Here is a 23,794-nt window from a genome sequence, read left to right on the forward strand (position 1 = left end):
TTTTTCAAAGATAGAAGCTACAATCATCCATAAATATCAATAATAAGCAAGGAAGACATCAACTCCACTTGTTGGTCCCAAGGTAAACAGGATGTGATAGATAAAAATTCCACTTTTTGTGAGGGCCACAGAAAAAACAGTATTCTTGGGGGAATGCCAGATTTCTATGAGGGGAAAAAAGATGAGATAAACCAGCACAGAAGAGCTTGAGGATAAAGGAAGTTTTGGTGATCATGAACTGGGAGTTCCAAAGAGCAGAGTGAAAGAAATTGGGAGGTCATAGATAAATGGGAGTTTAGAACAGATCAGCAATAAACCAGGGTCAAACAAAGATAAGGAAATAAGTGACAGTGATCTGGAAGGCTTGGATTTTTTGCAGCAATTAAGATGAAAGGAATGCGAAGTATAAAATTAGTCCTGATGGCAAGCTTGGTAAAAGGTGGTGCGTGCATGCTAGTTGGTTCAATTTGTCTGACTCCTTGTGACCCCATGGACCACAACCTACCAAGCTCCTCACTCAGTCCATGGGATTTTCCAGGCAAGAATACTGGAGTGGGTTGCCATTTCCTTCTCCAAAGGATTGACCTTCCCAACACAGGGATCAAACCTGCATTTCCTGTGGCTCCTGAATTGGCAGGGGCATTCTTTATCACTGAGCCACCTGGGAACCCCAGGTAAAAGGTGGATAATCAGTTAAATTTTAGTTGTCTAGTTGTGACTGATTTAGCATTTACAGAAGTGAGGGTTGGGAAGGAAGGCAAAATCGGAACTGGTGGGATTACCAAGAATTTGAAGTGCTCACTGGGGCTCTTCCCTTAAATTCTGTAACTGAGGATTTTAAAGTGTATAGCTTGCACTTACAGGAACTTAATACATTATTTACTGAATGTGTGAATGAACTGCACTATCCTAGGTACTGTAATTCCTAATTATTTAATTTGAATTTGAAGACTATCAAAACTAAGCAATAAAAAATAAAACAAAATAATAAAAATAACAGCTGCCAGGCACTGTACTAAATATGTTACATGCATTTAACTGTTTAATCAATTAACTCAATGAAGTTGATGTTATTGTCTTCATTTTGGGTGTCCCCAAATAGGGGAGCATATCCAATGCTCCTAAAATTTAAATCTTCTCTACTCCAGAATATACCTGTTTAGGACAAATAGTATGCTTTTATACAAGTTATCCTATTTTTTCTGGTATCTGAACACTGGGCATCTAACTGAACAGTGGTTTCTTGTATTTTAATTTGGGACGGGGTTTCTTCTCTGTAAAAAGCAGATTATTCAATTCATGTGGCTAATATTCACTCCTGTTAAAATTTTATTGTTCTGCTTCAATTATGGTAAATCATTATGTCTGTTTCATTCACTCCTAGGAAGAGAATTTTGCTGTCTTCAGCTTAATTTGGCATGTCAATTGTCTGGGGGAGGTAGGAAATTCTTTTTGAACATTTCTAATGATCTACATTAGGGATTCTGAAGTAATCCAAAATATGGGAACAGTTACTAAATATACACTTGAAGTGATCTACCACATTACAGCTGTTCAAAGCTTACACGGCTACAATTTTCATTAATAAACACTGACATCACTAAGTAGATAAAAGCTTTTACTTAGGAAATAATCAAGTAGCAAAGTCTAGAAGTACTATGCCAGAATTCTCTAAAGTCTTGCTGAATATAAAAACTGGTCCCAGATTGGAACAGAGTTTCATACACTAAATAGGACAGGGCAAATAGACATCAAAGGATTGTAAATACAAAAACAGAAAGAAGGCTGAGATGAGGAACTGAGGAGGGTTCGACAATGAGTATCCCATATTTTCTATAGTGACTAATCAAAATTAAGAACATAAGTAGTAATGGAGCTCAAAATAGAAAAACTTACACCAAAGTAAAATAATGCACAAGAAACTCAGCTTAACATTAAAAAAAAATTCACAATGTAAATTTTTGGGATACAGCCAAATGACAGACATTAGTGACAATTTACAAACTGTATGGTTATCATCACTGGGTAAAGATTCAAAGGGTTGAGGAAATGATGGGGGGTTTGTGTAACTTGAAGAAAATCTGAAGTGAAGAGGAGAAGAAAAGGGAAGTGAGAAAGAGATGGGCTACAGTGAAGAATCAAAGGCATTTATGATGGCAATAGAGTGAATCCAATAAATATAGGTACCCAAGAGGTTTCAGATTAGGTGTCATATTTTGGAAGGCCATGAGATAACAAGGTGTTAGGTGAGAGAAATGAAAACTAATTAATCAGTCAATTCCATAAACATTTACTGAGCACCAACTTCAGGGCAAGCCCCATCTGAGAAGCTGAGGGAGAGTCTTGCAGAAGTCTATAATCACTTGGCTTTCCTAACACTTAAAAATTATTAATGACTTTTCTACTAAGTTCCACATGTTATAGTAGAATCTGACACAAAATCATAGTTGTAAACACAAATATCTTAAACAGACGAGCAATTTAAGTGAATTTGTAAGTTTTCTATTTATAGAGGATATTTGGTGGGATATTAGATCAGAGTAATTACTTTCAAATTAGTAAAACTGCATTTAATAACAACTCTCCAGAATGCTAAAAGTCCCATACATCATAGTTATAAGGAATTAGAATCAAAGTTGATCTTCCTATCAAATCTTAGAAAAGAATATTTCTGACAATAGTGAAACAGGAGACCTGGTAATCACTGTTGTTATTTATAATGATAGAACAAAACACTATCGTACATGTATATTCATAGGTATATAGCATATGCTCAGTAAATTACAAAATTTCATTAATCTACTTTGTTTTTAACAATGTAAAAATCCCCTGGTGCTAAAAAATAAAACTTCTAGACATGAGTCAGTAAATGAAACATAAAAGTGTACCATATGATTAACTAACATCTAAATAGGCCTCACATTCATTCTCAGTACTATTACATTTCATCTTGTAAAATGAATTTCAGTGAGTTACAACAAAAGACTTTGACATACAAAATATCCAACTCATCAGTGAGGAAAACAACACAGAATGAAAAATGATATGTTGGTACTCCAGAGCTGGAGAAATAAAAGCTAAAACTCTGACCTAAAGTCTACATTTACAGATATGAAATACAAAGGTAATGAAAAAGACAAAATAAGTAACAGAAAGAGGGCTGACAGAAATAAAAATAAATCATTTGTCAGTATACATAAGTGACATGAACCAAATGGGAGGAAGATAAAATTTTTAATGGCTTTGTAGGATCAACTGCAAATAGAGTTTTCATTAAAATCCTATTTTAGTGCAATGCCATAGTAACTTTATGGCCCAACCCCTAGGTAACTGTAATGTAATTGTGTGGTTTCAACAGCTTTATATGTAAACTATTTGGTTGTTTTTGTATGTCCTTTATAAGATGAATTATATATCAATGGTTGTGTCTGTGCATATACACATATAGTAGTGTGTATTTGAAGTTTTTAGCATAACTTTCTCATTGACAATGGAAATATCACTTAATATTAATCCACAATGAATAACAATGCCAAGCTTTAGCCCCTGTGTCCCTTTTTGGTATATGTAATTGCAGTTAAAATTAAGTTAGTTAAATTTTGGGGGCAGAAGTCAATGTAAGGGTTAAATGAATCACTGCCTCTTAAGTTTGATTATAAGTAACTTCACCGCCTACTTATAAACCATTAAGGATTCTCCCTACCCAAGGAATTTCATCTCTCTCAAAAATGTAAGGAAAACAAGTACAATATTTTTATTTAAGAAATTTAAGATTATTTTAAAATAAAAATTATTGAAAGACAATTCTAAAACCAAAACCAAGAAGCTTTGACAGTTACTTATACTTACTGTGCTGCTTCTAATTCTTTTTTTAAAAGATGGTTTTCAATTAAAGGAATTTTTTTTTTAAAGGCCCTAAGGTATGTGTCTACATTTTAATTTAAATATGATTGATGTCAAAGGACGACAGCGTTCTCATCTTGTTTTTAAATTAGACTAATTGTTATGCTTTCATTTTTACTAGAGGTGAATGAATGTCTATTAAAAACATGTTTTAAAATAAAAATATTCCCCAAATCTTCCTTTAATACCAAATAATAGATATTTCACTCAAATTATTAACTTTATATTTTCCTTACATTTTTAATACTCCTCAAAAAGTTGTTTTATATCATCTTTTTAAAATTTGGAGACTTCTAGTGTTTGCTCAGCTCCTTGACCTGTCAACTGAATATATGATAAAATATTATCATCATGTAATTATGCAAGTTTACTGCTCTCAAATTAACCCTAGGTAATATATTTACAGAAATGGAAGGATTCATTAAATCCCTTGAATAAGCCATACTATAAGATATTAGCATGTACAATAATAGCCAACTGTATTCAATTTAATCTATTTTCAAAACACTAGAAAATAAAAATACTTCAAATTATCTTGCTTATTCACTGTAACAATCTCCCTGAGGTTATTTAATGACATATAAAAACTAAACAAACGGATATTTTCTTTTGTCAGACATCATACTTTACAGCATTTAACACAGTCTGAAAATAAGGAGACAAGCATTATTTTTTTTTTTTTGGAGACAAGCATTATTAACGCATATTTTAATTTATGTATGAATGGCTTTATATTTTTAGAGAAGTCATTCAACAGAATCTGATGAGACTGTTTTGTTTGGCATTACATAAGAGCAAAAGGGAAAATATTTTTCTTTCCCCTTTTGTGCTAAAGACCTGCATAGATGGACTGAAAACACACATTTCTGCGCACCCAAGGTTTCAGTGCATCAGATTATGTTTTAATAACAAGAAATCTATACTAATACATTTCTGCAAAGCAACACGAACCAAAATATACTGAAAATAATTTCAACAAGTGGTATGTTACCTGGGTGGAGCTGGTGGCTACCGAGATGCAGTCAATAAAGCTGTGTCTTCGAGTGAAAAATGCAACTATCTGCTGCCAGCGTGAAGGTTCTGGCTCAGCTTGCAGTTCATCTGATGAGCCCTTTTTTGCCCAGTGTTTCTGCTTTGGGCCTACTGAGCCATGGCTAGAGCTAGTATTGCCTCCTCGACTGGCGCGAGAGTATAGAAGTGTGTTGTTCCCGAAAATGTAATTCATCTCTGCAGCCCTGCAGGTGGTTGCCAAGCAGTCTTACTTCTCTACCAGCTGCTGAGTGGTGAATGATCGGTAAAAACTGCAGCTAGAATTACAGCAGCATCACTTGTAGATCAGGGAAAATAAAAACCTTGAGAAAGGATGCTCATTTTCTCTGTAATTTCTTCCCATGAAAGAGCTTGCATCTTTCCTCTGTACCTGTTGTTAGCTGTATGATGGCTGAGTTTATATTTGTAGGCAAAAAAGACGGCATAAGGTGGATTTCTTTCTCATGATTATTTTTTCACCAGCGTCTGCAGGAACCAAAAGCTGTTCTTTTGTTAGCTGATAACTAGACGGACTGAAATCCAGGAAGTGAGCTCGATTAGCAGGTAAAGAAGGATGTTATAAACACTGGACTACCAAGACCCTTTGGGGCTGCCTGATTTAATGCACTGGGTGGAGAAACCCTGGATTACCAAGTTCAATCATAGTCTGAAGTAAAATCCAATGGCATCTTCACTGCTTAAATAAATTATAAATATGAACTGAATTTAAAAATACAAGAAGATTCTCTCTGCCAACACTTCTAATTGTTTAAAACAATTTTACTAAAAGAGTCTTTTTCATTCAGATTAAATTTCTACATCGGGAAGGCACTTACATTAAATAGCACTAAGGTTTTAAAAGGTACCATCTACATTAAACTCTGAGGATCTAACGATACAGAGAAATCCATTTGGAATGTAACGTGATCATTTTATGTAATATACTGGTCTTAAGTGCTTTGATTAATTGAGTTTGATAACAGAAACAGAAAAATTAGCAAAACAAGTATTTGGCTTCTGGTACTTTTGTGATAAAAAAGTGTTGTTATCAGCATCATCCCTCTCATATGTTATAAACATTATCAAGTTATGAATTTGTAAAAATACAAAAAGAAAGGTTAAATTTTTTATTTTATAGCCAATAAAACATATTTTTTGTAATACTGCATAAATACTACATAAATAATACTCTGGTTCACAAAATAACTGTTTGTTAAACAGATACTTTCTAACATCTAATATCTGGGTCTGTATTTCTCCACACAGCAGTCCACACCTCAGGATCACCTAGCGTACTTGTTTAAAAAAAAAATGCAGACTGGTATCCTCTCCCTATCAGAATTTTTAGGAGTAAGGGAGATCTGAGAATTTTCATTTTTAAATAGCCCCCTAAATAAGTACCCTCAAGTTTGAGAACTACAAATTCCTAAATCTGTACCCTTAATATTTTGCTACATTAGTATGTAACACAATATACTGCCATCATAAACAATATGTGAATAAAAATGCTACTTCAAAATTTACTGGTTGAGTAATTCAATTTTAAAGTTGATATAACCATATCATAATTCCTAACCTCATGGGATGAATATTTTTTTCAGATGCAGATCTACAAAATCTTGCTTACTTTTGCTTACCAGTACCAACTAAATGCAGCCTACTGGAATGTAGAATTGGCAAACCACAACTTCTAGGTCTACTACAAATCCTGATTTGACAAGAAAAGATGCAAACACTGTCTCTATGATTCCACCTCTAAGATACAAACACATGCCCCCAAAGGGTTGACAGTCATGTGGGACTACTGGAAGTAAGATGCTTTGTGACAGATTATAGCAAAATTTGCTTCTTCCCAAGGACTCCAGAAACAATTGCTGGCAGTTTTATGGCCACAGACAGATTGGTCATATCTATTTGGGGGTAGGGGAATAGAGCAAACACTAAGGGTAGACAAAGAACTAAGAATAGTCTGTAAAGAAAAAACAACAAAAAACCTAAAAAGTCTTACCATGGACCAGGTACTGATCAACGTGGTTTATACAAATGTTCTAGTAATTGGCTGTGTGCTCAGACAAGTGAGACTCTTTGTGACCACATGAACTATAGCCTGCCAGGCTCCTCTTCTCCATGGAATTTTTCAGGCAAGAATACTGGAGTGGATTGCCATTTTCTTTTTCCAGGGGATCTTCCCAATCTCCAGGGATCAAACTTGTGTTTCTTGTGTCTCCTGCACTGGCAGTCAGACTCTTTACCACTAGCGCCCCCTGGAAGCCCAATTAGTGTGGTTTATACAAATGCTCTAGTAATTGGTTTGGCTCCTAAATGTGTGTCTTGACCCATATATGATGGAAAACTAGGGTGGAAACCTAGATTTTATATAGATTCTGTTACCCTGGATTGGTAAAGATGAGGACATTGAAAACAAATGTTGAATGCAAATATCCTGCCAAAGTTGAAAACAGTATCAACACAGTCATTCATATACAATAATTTCTTATGCCAGAGAGCCAAAGGGCTTGGGAACAATTAAAAGCTGACAGAATACTCCATCCCATACACAGGATGAGAAATACTTCTCAATATATAAATTTCCTATGCAAATCCAATGACATAAAAAAAAAATCTGTGAGTTTTGAGACAGGTTTCTTTTTGAAAATGTCCCATTACCTAGCTACAGAAATTTAGGACCAGCTCATCGATTGCCCATAGTCAACACCCTCACACAAAACCGTGTATGTACCTAACTCACGATTGGTTTCATACAATCTGATTGGGAAGCAGAGGGCACCTAAGTCCTCACTGATCTCTGCTTTAAAATAACCCTACCCTTGTGGCAAAGCCAAAAGATATTCTATTCCATTAAAACAAAATTTTAATTATAGAACTTGAAAAGTCTATTTAAAATAGCATATTTTTTAAAATACCACACAATGTTTAAATCACCAAAGAGAACACTATTAAGATTTTACTATGATATATGAAGAATTAACATTTTATTTTTGCAGACAAATTCTCTCTAACACTGAGCTACATTCCACACCTAATATTCCTTTTTCTGTAGAGCTTAATCTTTTTCAAAGAACGATAATAGTATCTAAACGAGAGGAGGAGGCTTCCCAGGTGGTGCAATGGTAAAGATTCCACCTGCCAACGCAGGAAAGTTCGACCTCTGGGTTGGGAAAATCCCCTGGAGGAGGAAATGGCAACCCACTCCAGTATTCCGGCATGGAAAATTCCATGGACAGAGGATCCTAGAGGGCTAGTCCATAGGGTTGCAAACAGTTGGAGACCACTGAGTGTGCACATGTGCACGTGCACACACACATACACATACACAATAGCCGAAAGCATAATTAACAAAGTATACCCATTTAGTAGATTTTTACATGCTTTAAATATGATCATGAAAAATTTATGACTGTGAGAAATGTTTATAACATTAAATGGAAGTAAAGACAGTTCAAAAATTTATACAGGGTAGGCCCTCAATTACTTGTATACATTTCAAAACTCACAAATAAACACAGAAGACTTTAAGATATAGTAACAAAGGCAATGATTAAATAATCTTGGTGAAAATTTTTAAAAGGTTGAAGGATGAGAGGAAAAACAATACTGAACCTCTAAAATACTAGAAAAAAAAAATTACTAAGTAACCACAAAGTCAACAATACTATAAATGCAACACATTTTCCTTACCTTTTTATCTTTATAATATGGCTTACTAAATTTTAAAACAAGCAGGTGTGCTAAGTTAAGAAAAGATTAAACTAAGAAGTTTGATAACAGATTTGTTCATTTATACACAAATTCCTTCTGTATGAGCGCCATCTAGTGGTCATATTGTATGCAAACTGTGTGTTCAACTTAGTACACCAGAGTTATCCAAGAAAGATAAAATTCAACAATATTTTAAGATGCTCTGGAGTTGTGAAAACAAAGTTGATTTCAAAAAGTACTCAGTATGTACTCAAAGTGGGAAAGATTCTATTCCTGTAGCCTTTAGTTCAACAGGCACATGTTCGCTTATATTCATTCTTCTGCTACCCTGTTTCTCATTATATTAAAAAAACTACCAACTGCTGCTGGTGATTTCATTTGATAGTATTAGTACTACTGGATTAAATGCTTCCAGGCTAGAAGATATACTTATTTAAAATAATTATCTGTTCACATACCCTGTTCTGTCTTCAATTTCAAGTCCCTCAACTACATTTACTTTGCATATAAAAACTAATTTTCCTTGTCACTGAAGACAAAATCAAAACATGAACTCTTTTATTTATCCAATGACCATTGTAACATCTTATACTAAGCCATCTTACCCTTGTCACTCCATCTAGATTTAAGTCTATTTTGAAAAAGGCTGAGATTTTATTTGTTCAATTTAAAGTTCTGGCCATTTTCCCTAATTCTTAGATCATTTTTTCTTATCATATATATGACTATATTTACAACTGTTTAAAATCTAACCTTACTTTTAAAGATTCTCATATACCACAAAAATCTACCCACTATGTCCATACCCTTCAGGTTAGGATTTTTCAACATTATGTTGCCGACTTCTTTCTTGAAACTATTTAGCACTGGCAAGAAACTTCCCTTTTAGAGTCCTAAATCACAATTACTTTTTTAAAATAATCACCTTTTTTTTGGCCACACCAAATGGCATCTTAGTTCCCCAAGCAGGGATTAAATCCATGCCACCTGCATTGGAAGCACAGTCTAAACCACTGGACTGCCAGGGAAGTCCAAATCATACTTTTATGTTTTATGCTAATAACGGAATTAAGTAACTTTCAATCACTATCTTACTTCATTCATTACTTCAGTAAAGAGAATCAGCATTAGAACTACAACACCTTGACAGATTATTTCACAGCATGTTTCATGGTGGCAAAACCTTCATAGGGCCACTCATCAGTTCAGGATCAAGGTTCTTCTTACCTTGTCCTCATTTCTTCACAACCATCCTAAACATGAGCTACAGTTCATGAACTTTCCTGCATTTTTACAGTTTCCTCAGACAATCACCCTCCCACTGTACTTATTTTCTCCAGTAACTGTCTTCTCTGAATTGGCATCTTGTACACATCCTTCAGCACTTGTCCAAATGTCAACTTTCTTTTTTGGAATACTTCAAGAATTTAACTTCTCTCTTTTTCATGTTACATCATACCATGTTATAATATCTCTCCATAAGAAATACCAATCATTGAAGTTTAACAAACTTACCAGCACAGATGTTTAATAAATGCTAAATGCATGTTATTTAATAAACAAAACTAATATTCTAACAGTTGATTTTTAAAGCAATCATCTATTAATCTTATTTTTCTATTAACATTCATAAGAATTGTGAACCACAAAAGTAGTGCCTAATTTACATTCTACTCAGCAAATCGCTACTATTCAAAGGTAACTTTTCAAATTAAAAAAATAATAATTTATACACTGAGCTCTATGTATAGTACAGTGTTACTTGCTTCATTCCAACCACAATACTATAAAAGTTGAGAAGCTCTTTATATTAGCTTTATTTAAAAAAAAAAAGACTGCTAATCTGGTAATCTTATATTTATTTTAAATAAAATATACTTCATTATTAAGCTTCCTAAAACATTTGCAGCTATTTGTAAAATTTTTAAAAAATTAAAACTTGCCTTATGTCAAAACAAGGCTGTTTTTAAATATTTGGTTTTCTAACACAAAGTAACCTTAACCATTTTGCTATTATACTACCCCAGTTCTATGCTTCCTCCTCAAATTTTAATCTATGCATAAGACAGGAGAAGCAGGAAGAAATACCCCAAATGTGGGGGACCGGGATGGGGAATATGTGTAACTCTATGGCTGATTCATATCAATGTATGACAAAACCCACTGAAAAATAAAAAATAAAAAAAATAAAAAAAGAAATATCCCAAATGATGCAGTTTTAATAATTCTTAAATTACAAATGTATCAGAAAATAGTCTCTCAAAAATCCAGTCTATCAAAATTTCTGACCCAGTAATTTGACTTCTGGAAAACCACTCTAAGAAAACAACCTAAACATACTTTAGATGCCCCAAGATGATTCACTGCAGCCTTCTTTATGAAACCTAGTAAAATATGAAAATAACAAATAGTGAACACCAAAAGTGTTCATCAAATCAAAGTACAAATATACTATGTAATATTATGTATCAGGTTTTTTAAAAAAAATTTAACATGAGAAAACGTGTAAAACAAGTTTATAATAGGAAAAAAAACCTGTCATTAAAAACAGTAAGATGTAAAGTATGACTCAGAAACAGGTGAAAGAGAAGTTAGATAATTTCTTCTACTGGTAAAGAAAACCCTTATCAGTTCCCAGATATAAATCAAGAGAGCCGGCAAGAAAAACGGAGAATACAATGATGATATCCCATTTTTCTACCTAACTGCATCAGAAGTTTATCTATAACTATTTCAGAGACTGATACTGTTAATATCTTATACAAGAAAACAAAATGAGAAACAGCAAGATAATGGCATATAAAGACTGATAGATTCAGACTGATAGATGAGACCAGCTGAATTATTACCATAGTACACTAAGATGCTTTGAGACTAGTACCTTCTTGATTTTAACCAAAATTTGTCAAAGATTTGCATAGAAATACCCAAACTGCCACTTCACTATGGCAATAGTATAACCAGCAAACTATAAGATGCAAGCCAATTTCAGAAAAGATAAAATATAAAAAAGGTGTGGTTTATAACTAAAAGTAAATTTTAAGCTCCATAGCATACTTCTTTAAATAAACCTCTGTCAAACTTTTCACACTGTTCATGGTGTTCTCAAGGCAAGAATACTGAAGTGGTTTGCCATTCCCTTCTCCAGTGGACCACTTTTTGTCAGAACTCTCCACCATGACCTGTCCACCTTGGGTGACCCTATACACAGCATGGCTCATAGTTTCATTGAGTTGGACAAGGTTATGGTCCATGTGATCAGTTTGGTTAGTTTTGTGGTTGTGATTGTGGTTTTCATTCTGTCTACCCTCTGATGAGTAAGGATAAGAGGCTTAGGGAAGCTTCCTGACGAGAGATACTGACTGTGGAGGAAACTGGATCTTGTTCTGATTACTTTGCTGACAAAAGTTTGTCTAGTCAAAGCTATGGTTCTTCCAGTAGTCGTATGAATGTGACAGTTGGGACATAAAGAAAGCTGAGTGCCAAAGAATTAATGCTTTTAAACTGTGGTGTTGGACTCTTGAGAGTCCCTTGGACTACAAGGAGATCCAACAGTCAATCCTAAAAGGAAATCAGTCCTGAGTATTCACTGGAAGGACTGACACTGAAGCTTCGATACTTTGGCAACCTGATGTGAAGAACTGACTCTTTGGAAAAGACCCTGATGCTGGGAAAGATTGAAGGCAGGAGGAGAAGGGGACGACAGAGGATGAAATGGTTGGATGGCATCACCGATTCGATGGACATGAGTTTGAGCAAGCTCCGGGAGTTCGTGATGGACAGGGAGGCTTGGTGTGCTGCAGTCCATGGGGTCGCAGAGTCGGACACAACTGAGCAACTGAACTGAACTGTCAAACTTGTCTTTAAAAAGCCCGGGAAGGGGGGAAATGCGATGAGAGATATAATCCTTTATCGTTTAATAATTAACTGCAAAGGACAAAAGCATTTTTAAAGCAGACACCAAAAGAATAAGGCAAAACTGACTTCGTTCTCATGGTAAGAAAGTCAGGAGAAAAGAGTCAAATTAAGGAAGCAAGTGAGAGAAAATCTTTAAAAAGTAATAACATTTTCTCTTTCAACAACTGGAAATACTTAGTCTCACTGCAGAGTGAGGATTAAATTAAGAGATGTCAGAAATTTACTTTAAAATACTTCAAGACAGACAGTAAAGATGTGTATGGTGGTTCAATTAATTTAAGTTCTAAGGTAGTGCTTCTCAATAGTGGCTATCTACCAGAAACACCTAGATAACTGTCATAACTCTCCAAAGCCAGACTCTATCCCAGAACAATTAAATCATAATATCTGAGATATAAATTTTAAAACTTTTTAAAGTGATTTCAATGTTCAGCCACAGCTGAGAACCATTACTATATGGACAGTCAATTGTCCTAATCAAGAATTCACATTCCTAGACTGGTCAGCTAACATTTAAGTATAAAGTAAATCGCTACTGTAGGAATTTTGTTACCTTTAACACCAAAAGCTCCCCAAATAAAATGAATGAAGTGGGCTTTCACTGCTGAAACTCATTATACTTCATTTATATGGAGTGGCTGAGTTAAAGACACAATCCACTCATGTACAAGGGAAAGAAAAGTCTCTGAAGAGGCTCAAAGCCTTAGGGATGGCACCTTAGGTTTAATCCCCAAGATGTCTAGAAATTCTATGTAACAAAATCTTGGTCTCTGGAATATTGTTTTATTTGCTGAGAGTGAGCATTTTATGCAACAACAAAAAGTTGAGGCTTCATCATATTTAAAGAGGCTAAAGGACTTCCCTGGAGGTCCAGTGGCTATGACTCTGCGCTTCCATTGCAGGGGAACTGGATTCAATCCCTGGTCAGAGAACTAGATCCCACATGCCACAACTAAGATCCAGCCCAGCCAAATAAATAAATAAAACATTTTTTAAAGAGGCTATATACAATACTTTATGCTACCCGGCTCATTATCTGTTTAAATCCCTGCTTATATGAGAATATGCATATCTACAGAAGTAACTAGCAAACACCTACAAAAAAACTGAAAGCCTGAGTGTGTGCAAACTGACTTTGGACAACTTTTAACAATTATAATCACCAAAAATCCAAAATATTAGAAACAAGAATCATACATACCTGGGAGGGATTTTTCAACTGAACAAATAGGTTTTATTAATTCAGTCAAGAGAAAATAGGCATAGGCTGATAAGAACAGCATATAAAGCAGGAAGGAGTGCTTAGAATTCATGTTCTAAGATTCTTTTGTTGTTCAAAATGAGAGTAAATTTATTGTTTAAATTTCTGTCAGTGAAACATGTATATTAAAGCTTCTAAAACAATTTCAAGAATGACCATTAAAAAAGAAACAGAACTTCCTAGTAAGAAGGAAAAATGAGTTGAAAAAATAAAATTGAAAAGAAGACATGATAGGGACTTCCCAGATGGTGCAGTGGTAAGGAATTCACCTGCCAGTGAAAGAAACACAGGAGAAGTGGGTTCAATTCCTGGGTTGGGAAGATTCCCTGGAGTAGAAACTGGCAACCTACTCCAGTATTCTTGCCTGGAAAATTACATGGACAGAGGAGACTGGCTGACTATAGTTCATAAGGTGGCAAAGAGTCAGACACAACTGAGCATGCATGCAATGCAATTAAAATGTTTTTAAAGAACTCATGGGGCAAAGAAAAAATCATAATGGAAATAAAAAGCTTGCATGATGATAAACATTGCATATTAAACCTGTAGGTTACAGATAAAAGTGCTATTTAAAGGGAAATTTACAAATTCAAATAGCATTAGAAAAAGCTGATAATGTAATAAGCAACCAAACTGAGAAGCTAGAGGGAAAAAAAAAATCAAACAGAATAAACTCATGGAAAGTAGGAAAAATAAAATAATACTGGTAAGAGGAGAAAGGGGAAAAAATAGAAGGAAAACTGTCTCTGTCACTAATAACCAACTGATTTCTTCCCCCTGTGTACTTTACTTTCATTTATCCTCCCAGGGGAAGATCAGACTGCCTCTGAAAAACACAATCTTTGATTGATATGGAGGCTATCCACACATTTATATATGTACATAAGCATATGTGTGTGTGTGTGTGTGTGTATATGTATATGTGTATATGAAAGGGGGTGGGTGTGGCAGCACATGGGGGAGGAGCACAGGAGATTTCTTTTTAAAGACATGTTCTTATTTACTTATTTAGGTATATAGTTGATCTACAATGTTGTATTAATTACTGCTGTACAACCAAGTGATTCAGTTATACATATATATACATGTTTTTATATATACATTTTTAATACTCGTTCCATTATGGTTTATCATAGGATACTGAATATAGTTCTCTGTGCTACACAGTAGGACCTTTCTGTTTATCCACTCTATATAGAAAAGCTTTCATCTCCTAGTACCAATCTTCCAATCCATCCCTCCTCCAACCCCCTTCCCTTGGCAACCACCAGTCTGTTTTCTAGTAAAAGACATGGTTCTCTGAAAGTGACCCTTCTTTGGCAAGAATAATCAGGGTGGGGGGGGAGAGGCATAAATAAATGATATTAGGAATGATAAGGGGGCTACACCTAAATATGCTGCAGACATTAAAAAAAAATAGGATGTTGAGAATATTTCAAAGTAAATATGAAATGGACAAATACCCAGAAAAATTATTAACTAAAAATCTTAGTGATACTACATAATCATTAAATTTTTTAACCAGTAATATGAAATCATCCCTCAAAGAGAATTACAAAACCCACTTTAAGGTTTACTAGTAGGAAATGTTTCTTATATAAAATATATACAACTAACAAAGGATTTGCAAGGAAATCCAATCAGTCCATCCTAAAGGAGATCAGTCCTGGGTGTTCACTGGAAGGACTGATGCTGAAGCTGAAACTCCAGTACTTTGGCCAACTCATGCGAAGAGATGACTCATTGGAAAAGACCCTGATGTTGGGTGGGATTGGGGGCAGGAGGAGAATGGGACGACAGAGGATGAGATGATTGGATGGCATCACTGACTCGATGGACATGGGTTTGAGCAGACTCCGGGAGTTAGTGATGGACCAGGGAGGCCTGGCATGCTGAGATTCATGGGGTTGCAAAGAGTCGGACACGACTGAGCGACTGAACTGAACAAAGGATTAGAATCCAGAATATATAGTGAACTTGTACAAATCAGTAAAAAGAAAAATCCAATCCAAAAATGAAAAAAATTCTTGAGAAGGTATGTCACAGAATAGGAAATCTAAATGATCAGTATTATCAAACAGTGCAGTGTACACTAAAATCCCAGTAAGATGCTACTTCAAACCCAAAACAATGGCAAAAAAAGAGAAAATACTGAGACTATAGATCAATTTAAACTGTTATATACTGCTGTTGAAAATATAAATTATACAACCAGTTGGAAAAATAATCTGGTGTTATCTGTAAAGATGTTATATATAACCTACAATTTAACCACATTTTTAACACTACTAATAAACTGAAAATAGCAGCCATCAAAAATAAGGTAAATTGTAGTATATTTATAAAACAGAAAACTCTAGGGCAGTGAAAATAATGAATTTTGAGAATATAATGTTCAGCAAAAAATGCAAGTTGAGATTACACATAGTATAATTCCAATTATATAAAACAAACACAGGCAAAGAAAGAATATATTGATTAGAAATCTAAACATGTGAAGCCAGGACTGTGGTTATTCCTGAGGGAAGAAACAAGGTGATGGTGTCAGGTAAAGCCACATATTGGATTTAAAGATATTGTTAAGCTCTTTTTCTGAACCTACTAATTAACTTTTTTACAAGTTTAAAAATATTTCATTGTGGGTATTTGAAATATAATACCTATTTCCTTCATGAGGACTCTAACGCTTCAAGATTATATCAATGCATAAAATTTATTTATAAAATACAGCTTTAAAATATCTTTAGAATGCTAATAAATAACATGAAATTTCTTACAACTATAAAAACCAAAAACAACTAAGGTCAGAAAATCATACATGAAAGAACAGTTCCCTTAAGCATGTGTGACATTAATAACAAAAGTAACAAATAACTCATAGTAACAAAATTAAGTTATCATCTTACCTTTACTGGTGAAATATGAGAGTGAGAAACAAATCCATGGACATTTTCAATTTCTGACAGGTTCTTCTCTGAGACATGAACCAATTCCGGACCTATCACCTCATTAGTGATTTGTGGAGAGATATGCTCTTGAGGAGGTGTATCTTCATCCTGATACCGGTATTTCTGTAAAACACAAAGTATTATTAAATATGAGAAAGCTCTGAAAAGCAACATGAATTCGATTCAAATAATGATTTTCATAACTACCCAAATAATAATATTTAACTACATGAAAAGTGTATTTTATGGTTTAATACAGAAAGTCCGAGAGATACGGTTCTCCATTTTAAAGTCATGCCAATATTTTAATAAAGTTATCTGATTATTAAAAATAATTCAGAATCTGGGAAGATGGCAGAGTAAGAAACACCAGAAATCTGTCACCCCCACCTAAGTTAACAGCTGCACAGGCATAATCTGTCTGATATAATTCTGCAATCTTGAGTATGCTGAAGGCTTGCAACATCAGGGGAAAACTTGGATGTATATTGTGTTTAATGTGGATCAATTTTACCACCTCTGTTCAACGTGGTACTGGAAGATGTAGCCAAAACAATAAGGCAAGAAGAAGAAATAAAAGGTACCAAATTGGAAAGAAGCTGATTTATCTCTGTCTTCTATCAATAAAGACTCAGCAAAAAAGCTGTCAGAACTACTGAATACAGCAAAACAATGGGACACTGCTCTGTAGCCTACAAAAGTCAACACACAAAAATCAGCTGCATTTCTACACATAATCAGTTGTATTTCTATACACATACAATCTGAAAACTATGAAAACAATTCTATTTACAATAGCATAAAAAAAACCAGGAATGAACTCAACCAACAAGGTGAAAGACTTGGGCCATGAAAACTACAAAATATTGATGAACAAAATTAAAGACAACATAAATAAGTGGAAACACATCCTGTATTCATAGGTTGAAGATTTAATATTGGTAATATGTCAATACTACTTAAAGCAATACTGTAAATTTAATCCAATTCCTATGAAAACTCCAATGACATTTTTTATAGAAATTAAAAAACCCATCCTAAAATTCATTTGGATCTAAAGGGATTCAAACAGTCAAAATAACCATGAAAAAAAAAGACCAAAGATGAAAGGCTCACTCTTTCTCATTTCAAAACTTACTACAAAGTTACAGTAATCAAAACAGTTTGTTATTGGCATGAAAACAGACATATGGACCAATGGAATGAAGCAGAATTCAGAAAAAGACCCTCACACACACAAATTATTTTTCACAGGGATGCCAAGACCATTCAGTAGGGAAAGACAACCTTTTCAACAAATGGTGTTGCAAAAATCACATAATGACACATAAAAGGATGAAGTTGGACCCTTACGAAATACTATATACAAAAATTAACTCGAGGTGGATCAAGGGCATAGATGTAAGACTTAAAAGAATAAAATAGTTAGAGGAAAAGCTTTAAGACATTGCATTTGGCTATTAGTTTTTGGCTAAGACACCAAAGGCAGAAGCAACAAAAGAGAAAAACAGATGAATTTGATTTTATAAAATTGACAAATTTTTGTGCATCAAATGACTCTATCCAGAGAATGAAAAGAAATGGGAGAAAATATATACAAATCATATATCTGATAAGGGATTAATGTCCAGAATATATAGAAAACTTCTAAAATTCAACAAAAACAAATAATTCAATTAAAAAACAGGCAAAGAACTCCAAAAAAGATATACAAAGAGGCAGTAAGCACATGAAAAGATGCTTAACATCACTATCATTAGAGAAATGCAAATCAAAACTATGAAGTACCACCTAACAATCACTGGAATGGCTACTACTAAAAAAATAGCCAAGGTTCTACTGTATAGCACAGAGAAATAGATGAAATATATTTAATATTCTATGACAAACCATAATGGAAAAGAATGAAAAGAATATATGTGTGTACATATATAAGAAAGGATGCATATTTGTAACCGAACCTCTTTGCTGTACAGCAGTAATTAACACAACATTGTAAGCCAACTGTAGTTCAGTAAAAGAATTATTAAAAAAAAAAAACAACAGAAAACAAACATTGGTAAGGCTGTAGAGAAATCAGAACGCTTTGCACTATTGGTAGAAATGTAAAACGGTACAGCCACATAGAAAATAGTATGGTGGTTCCTAAAATATGATTACCATACGACCCAAGAATTCCAATACTGAGCATATAACCAAAAGAACTGAAAGTATGGTCTTGAAGAGAGAGTTCTACAACAGTGTTCATACTAGCATTATTCACAGTAACTAAAACATGGAAGAAACCCAAGTATCTACCAATGGATGGATGGATAGGCTAAATGAGGTATATATACACAATGGGATATTATTCAGCCCTAACAAAAGAATTCTGTAATATGTTACAACATGGATGAACCTTGTAGACATTATGCTAGCGAAATAAACCAGTCACAAAAAGACAAATACTGTATGACTCCACTTACATGAGGTACTTAGAGTGGTCAAAATCATAAAGACAGAAAGTAGAACAGTGGTTGTCACGGACTGGTATGAGGAGAGAATTCTGAGTGTTCAACAGGCATAGAATTTCAGTTTTACTAGATTAAAAGTTATGGGAATGGATGGTGGTGATGGTTGTTCAACAATGTAGATGCATATAATACCATTGAACTGCAAACTCAAAAATGGTTAAGGTGGTAAATTTCATCTTATATGTATTTTTACCACAATAAAAAGTAAGTACAAATAAGACTTCAAAGCTAGGTGAAAAAGAAACCTGAACACTGATTTGTCCATTTTTTACCCAATGTTAGTTGAACACTGTATCTCTAAAGATATATTTAAGTGAAGTCAACACACAAAGCCAAAGTCAGCTAATTTAGTCTGGTCTTCTTATCCTAATAACTTGTACAAAAAAAAAAAAAGAAAAAGAAAAAAATAAAAAAACTCAGCCTTTTCAAATTCTAACTGAAAACTAGTTATTAGATAACTATACTTTTACTTATAAAAAAATCTTTGCCTCTCTCTCACGTGCACACACAACATTCTATTTTTAAAAGATTAACATAATTTTAAGAAAACCAAATCTACTTCATATCATACACAGCAGTAAAAGAAATCATAATTATAGGAATGGGAAGAAAATAAAAGCGCATGTTTCTCATCCCAGGCTGGGAATCTGTAAGCACATACACAAAACCAGAAGAAACTTAGCTACCCATCCCCAAATTAAACACACATATAAAGAAATCACAAACAAGGCACAAAAGAAAACAAATGTTTAAAACAACAAACAGGATTATTAGCCCTATAGGCTGGCTCTCATAAATCACTGGGGGAAGAATATGGGTCAACAAACATAATAAAGGGACACTCACAAAAGACATACAGCTGTGTCTGTAAACTTATAGGAAAACATGCTCATCTTTTTAGGAAGTAAAAATTACAATGCCAACATTCAGAGAAATGGGCTTCCTGGTAGAGGTCTTTTCCTCGTGGACAATCTGGTAAAATATTTTAAAAGTCCTGAAAATATTTCTACTTCTCTAGTAATTATACTTCCAGGAATTAATCTTAGAAGAAACAGCACTAGTGAGGAATATAAATATTTGGGGTATTCTGACAAACATATATACTGTGAAATATATTTTAAAAAACTAAACTATGAATTTGACCACTGAAAGTTACTACACAACCTCCAGCATCACTTTTTAAACTATATCCTTCTGTAAAATGGTACAATTACACAGAAAACAAAAACCATCAACGTCAACAAAAGAAATCAACATCAGTCGATTTAACAGGATATAAGAAATCTATTTTTACATGTAGACTTCAATTATTTTCAAAACCACTGAAAAGAATTTACTAACTTTATCCTGAGTAACATTAAAGTTAACAAAACTTTGTTGTGAAGTGACTGGCCACCAACTAATAAAATAATATTTAAAAAAAAAAAAAAGTTAACAAAACTTAACAGTTTATATGCTCAAATGAGTGAAAGCAAAATTTATACATTTCTATACCTTAACAACAGATACACTATAAGGAAGGAAACTTGTTACTTTATTTTCAGCTTTAAAGATACTCCACAACTTAGTTTAGGGAGTAGTTTAGGGAGAAATACATGCAGAAGGATATTCACTATAGATTAGTTTGAAACAAAGAAAATTTGGAAATAAGCTGCATATCATTAATATATGTTTTTAAATTATGTTAGCAATAATATGAAAGGAAATGTTATGTAGAAGTTAAATTAGGTAAAAAGTTACCTCTTCTAAGGGGAAAAAACGAAGACACAACTACTGAATGAGGAAAGCATGTTTCAAAGCTAACAAACATATTTTGAACATTTTAAAGCAAAATGATAGTATATCTATGTGTACGTATGTATAAACACTGTATGTACACACAATTATGTGTTTGCGAAACATATCCATAAATGTCCATATGTATTAATAATTTGGAGGGGTCTGAAAAGATTTAAAACAAAAGAAATCACTGAAATTCTGAAAAGGAAAGAAATCACTAAAAATTTTGTCTTCACTTTTCAAAAGACATAAAATTTTTAGTGATTTCTATCTTTCCTTTTAAGAATGAACCATTTCTTGTTTTATATCTTTCATATTCCCCCTGCTAAATTTTATGCATCTCCTAATACATAAGTTGCCCCTTGATCTCTTTATATTCCATATAATTACTCAGAAAGTCAAGGTATTTAACCTGTAGGCTTCCCAGTATAATCACTTCATATTCATTGAACAATTCAGTATGGTCCCCTGGCTTCTGTTGTTGTTTAGTAGCTAAGTTGTGTCAGACTTTTTTGCAACTCCATGGACTGCAGGGCAGCAGGCTCCTCCATGCATGGAATTTCCCAGGCAAGAATACTGGAGTGGGTTGTCATTCCTTCCCCAGGGGATCTTCCTAACCCAGGGATCAAACCCATGTCTCTTGCATTGGTAGGCGGATTCTTTACCACTAAGCCACCAGGGGAAGTATTCCTGGCTTCTGTACTTCCTGCAAACTGGCAGCAGAATGCAACAGCTTGATCAGTCTCATGTTTAATCCTTTTGGCTAGACTATAGATGGTACTGTGTTCTTCTATCAAGTAACACATGATGTCTGGTTATATGTTTTTGCAATGTTAGGAGCTCCTGATACTCAAAGCCTAAATCAATTCATTCCATGAGGGTTGTAAAATGATGACAATCTATTATTCTTTTTTCATTTATTAAAATATACACACACACACAAATATCTAAGAGTTCTCTTCACTTACTATTTGGTTATCTGTTGGTATAGTTCACACATTAAGAACATGTTCTTTTATCTACCAGTTTTCAAGACAGATAAAAAATTGATTCCCTATCATCCTCCAAAAGCAATTAGGAGTTTTTCATGTATCACTCAATGCAATCCCAATCAAAATCCCATCTGGCTTTCTTCAAAATTAACAAGCTGAGCCTAATACTCAGGAAAGGTTGCAAAAGACCCAGAAGAATCTAAACAGTCTTGAAACAGAAGAACAAAGTGGAGGACTAACACTGCAATTTTAAAACTTCCTTCAAAACTGTATGAATCAAGATTGTGATACTGGCACAAGGATAGACACAGAGCAGTGTAACAGAATTAATAGTCCAGAAATGTACCCTATGATTTACAGTCAACTGATTTTCAGCATGAGCACTAAGAAAATTTAATGAGAAAAGGATATCTTCTCAACATCTGGATGCAAAAATAAGTTAAACTAGACCTCTTTCTCACATGATATATAAAAGGTTAGTTCAAAATGGATTAAGACCTAAATGTAAGAACTAAAACCATAAAAGTCTTAAGAAAACCTAAGTACAAATCTTTGCAACTTTGCATTGTTGTTCAGTACCTAAGTCTGACTCTCTGTGACCCCATGGACTGCAGCTATCCTTCATCCACTCCTGGAGTGTGCTCAAACTCCTGTCCATTGAGTCAGTGATGCCATCCAACCATCTCATCCTCTGTCACGCTCTTCTCCTGCTGCCCTCAATCTTTCCCAGAATCATGGTCTTTTCCAATGAGTCAGCTCTTTGCATCAGGTGGCCAAAGTATTGGAGCTTCAGCATCAGTCCTTCCAATGAATATTCAGGGTTGATCTCCTTTAGGTTGGACTGGTTTGATTGTACAGTCCAAGGAACTCTCAAGAGTCTTCTCCAGCACCACAATTCAAAAACATTAATTCTTTGGCACTCTGCCCTCTTCATGGTCCAGATCTCACATCTATACATAACTACTGAAAAACCCATAGCTTTAATTATACGGACCTTTGTCAGCAAAATGATATCTCTCCTTTTTAACACACTGTCTAGGCTTGTCACAGCTTTCCTTCCAAGGAGCAAGCGTCTTTTATTTCATGGCTGCAGTCATCATCCACAGTGATTCTGGAGCCCAAGAAAATACAATCTGTCACTGCTTCTACTTTCTTCCCTTCTATTTGCCATGAGGCGATGGGACCAGATGCCATGATCTTAGTTTTTCGAATGCTGAGTTTTAAGCCAGTTTTTTTACTCTCCTTTCTCACCTTCATCAAGAAATGATCAAGGCAGTCTGTATAGCAGATACCTACCTTTATGAGAATAATGTAAAGAACATAATGGAATTTACAAGAATCATTACTCACTTTAAATGTGAGGTACAAATTACTAAGTGTAAAATAAGTAAGTTATAAAGACATATGGGTACAGTACAGGGAATACAGCCAATATTTTATAATAACTTTAAATTGAGTCTAATCTATGAAAAGACTGACAGATGTTGTACATCCAAAACTAATATTATAAATCAAATATATTTCAATTAAAAAGAAAGAAAAAAATTTGTGAAATGTCAAACTTGCATGGCTTTTTTCCTTCTAAAACCAACTGAGGATACCTTTAAAAATTCTGCCAGGAGCTCCCAGTGGTTTTAATGACTATGAAATTCAGGGGAAGATTTCCTTTATATGTATTTTTAACTCTAGCAAATGGCAAAGATAGTTTAAATAAATTTGTTTTTCCTTTAA

At 34.1% G+C, this 23,794-nt stretch overlaps 1 protein-coding gene across 7 annotated transcripts in view; it reads right to left on the reverse strand.

Annotated features, from left to right (window-relative positions):
* Positions 1-23,794, reverse strand: part of DLG1 (discs large MAGUK scaffold protein 1) — a 260,484-nt gene that overhangs the window by 156,968 nt on the left and 79,722 nt on the right. For all 7 annotated transcript variants that reach the window (XM_065943579.1, XM_065943584.1, XM_065943583.1 and 4 more), the window contains exon 5: positions 16,738-16,902. In XM_065943579.1, coding sequence (XP_065799651.1) covers positions 16,738-16,902 — 165 coding nt within the window. The remainder of the gene's footprint in view (positions 1-16,737; positions 16,903-23,794) is intronic.

This window comes from Muntiacus reevesi, chromosome 8 (genome assembly GCF_963930625.1).
Source record: "Muntiacus reevesi chromosome 8, mMunRee1.1, whole genome shotgun sequence".
NCBI lineage: Eukaryota > Metazoa > Chordata > Mammalia > Artiodactyla > Cervidae > Muntiacus > Muntiacus reevesi.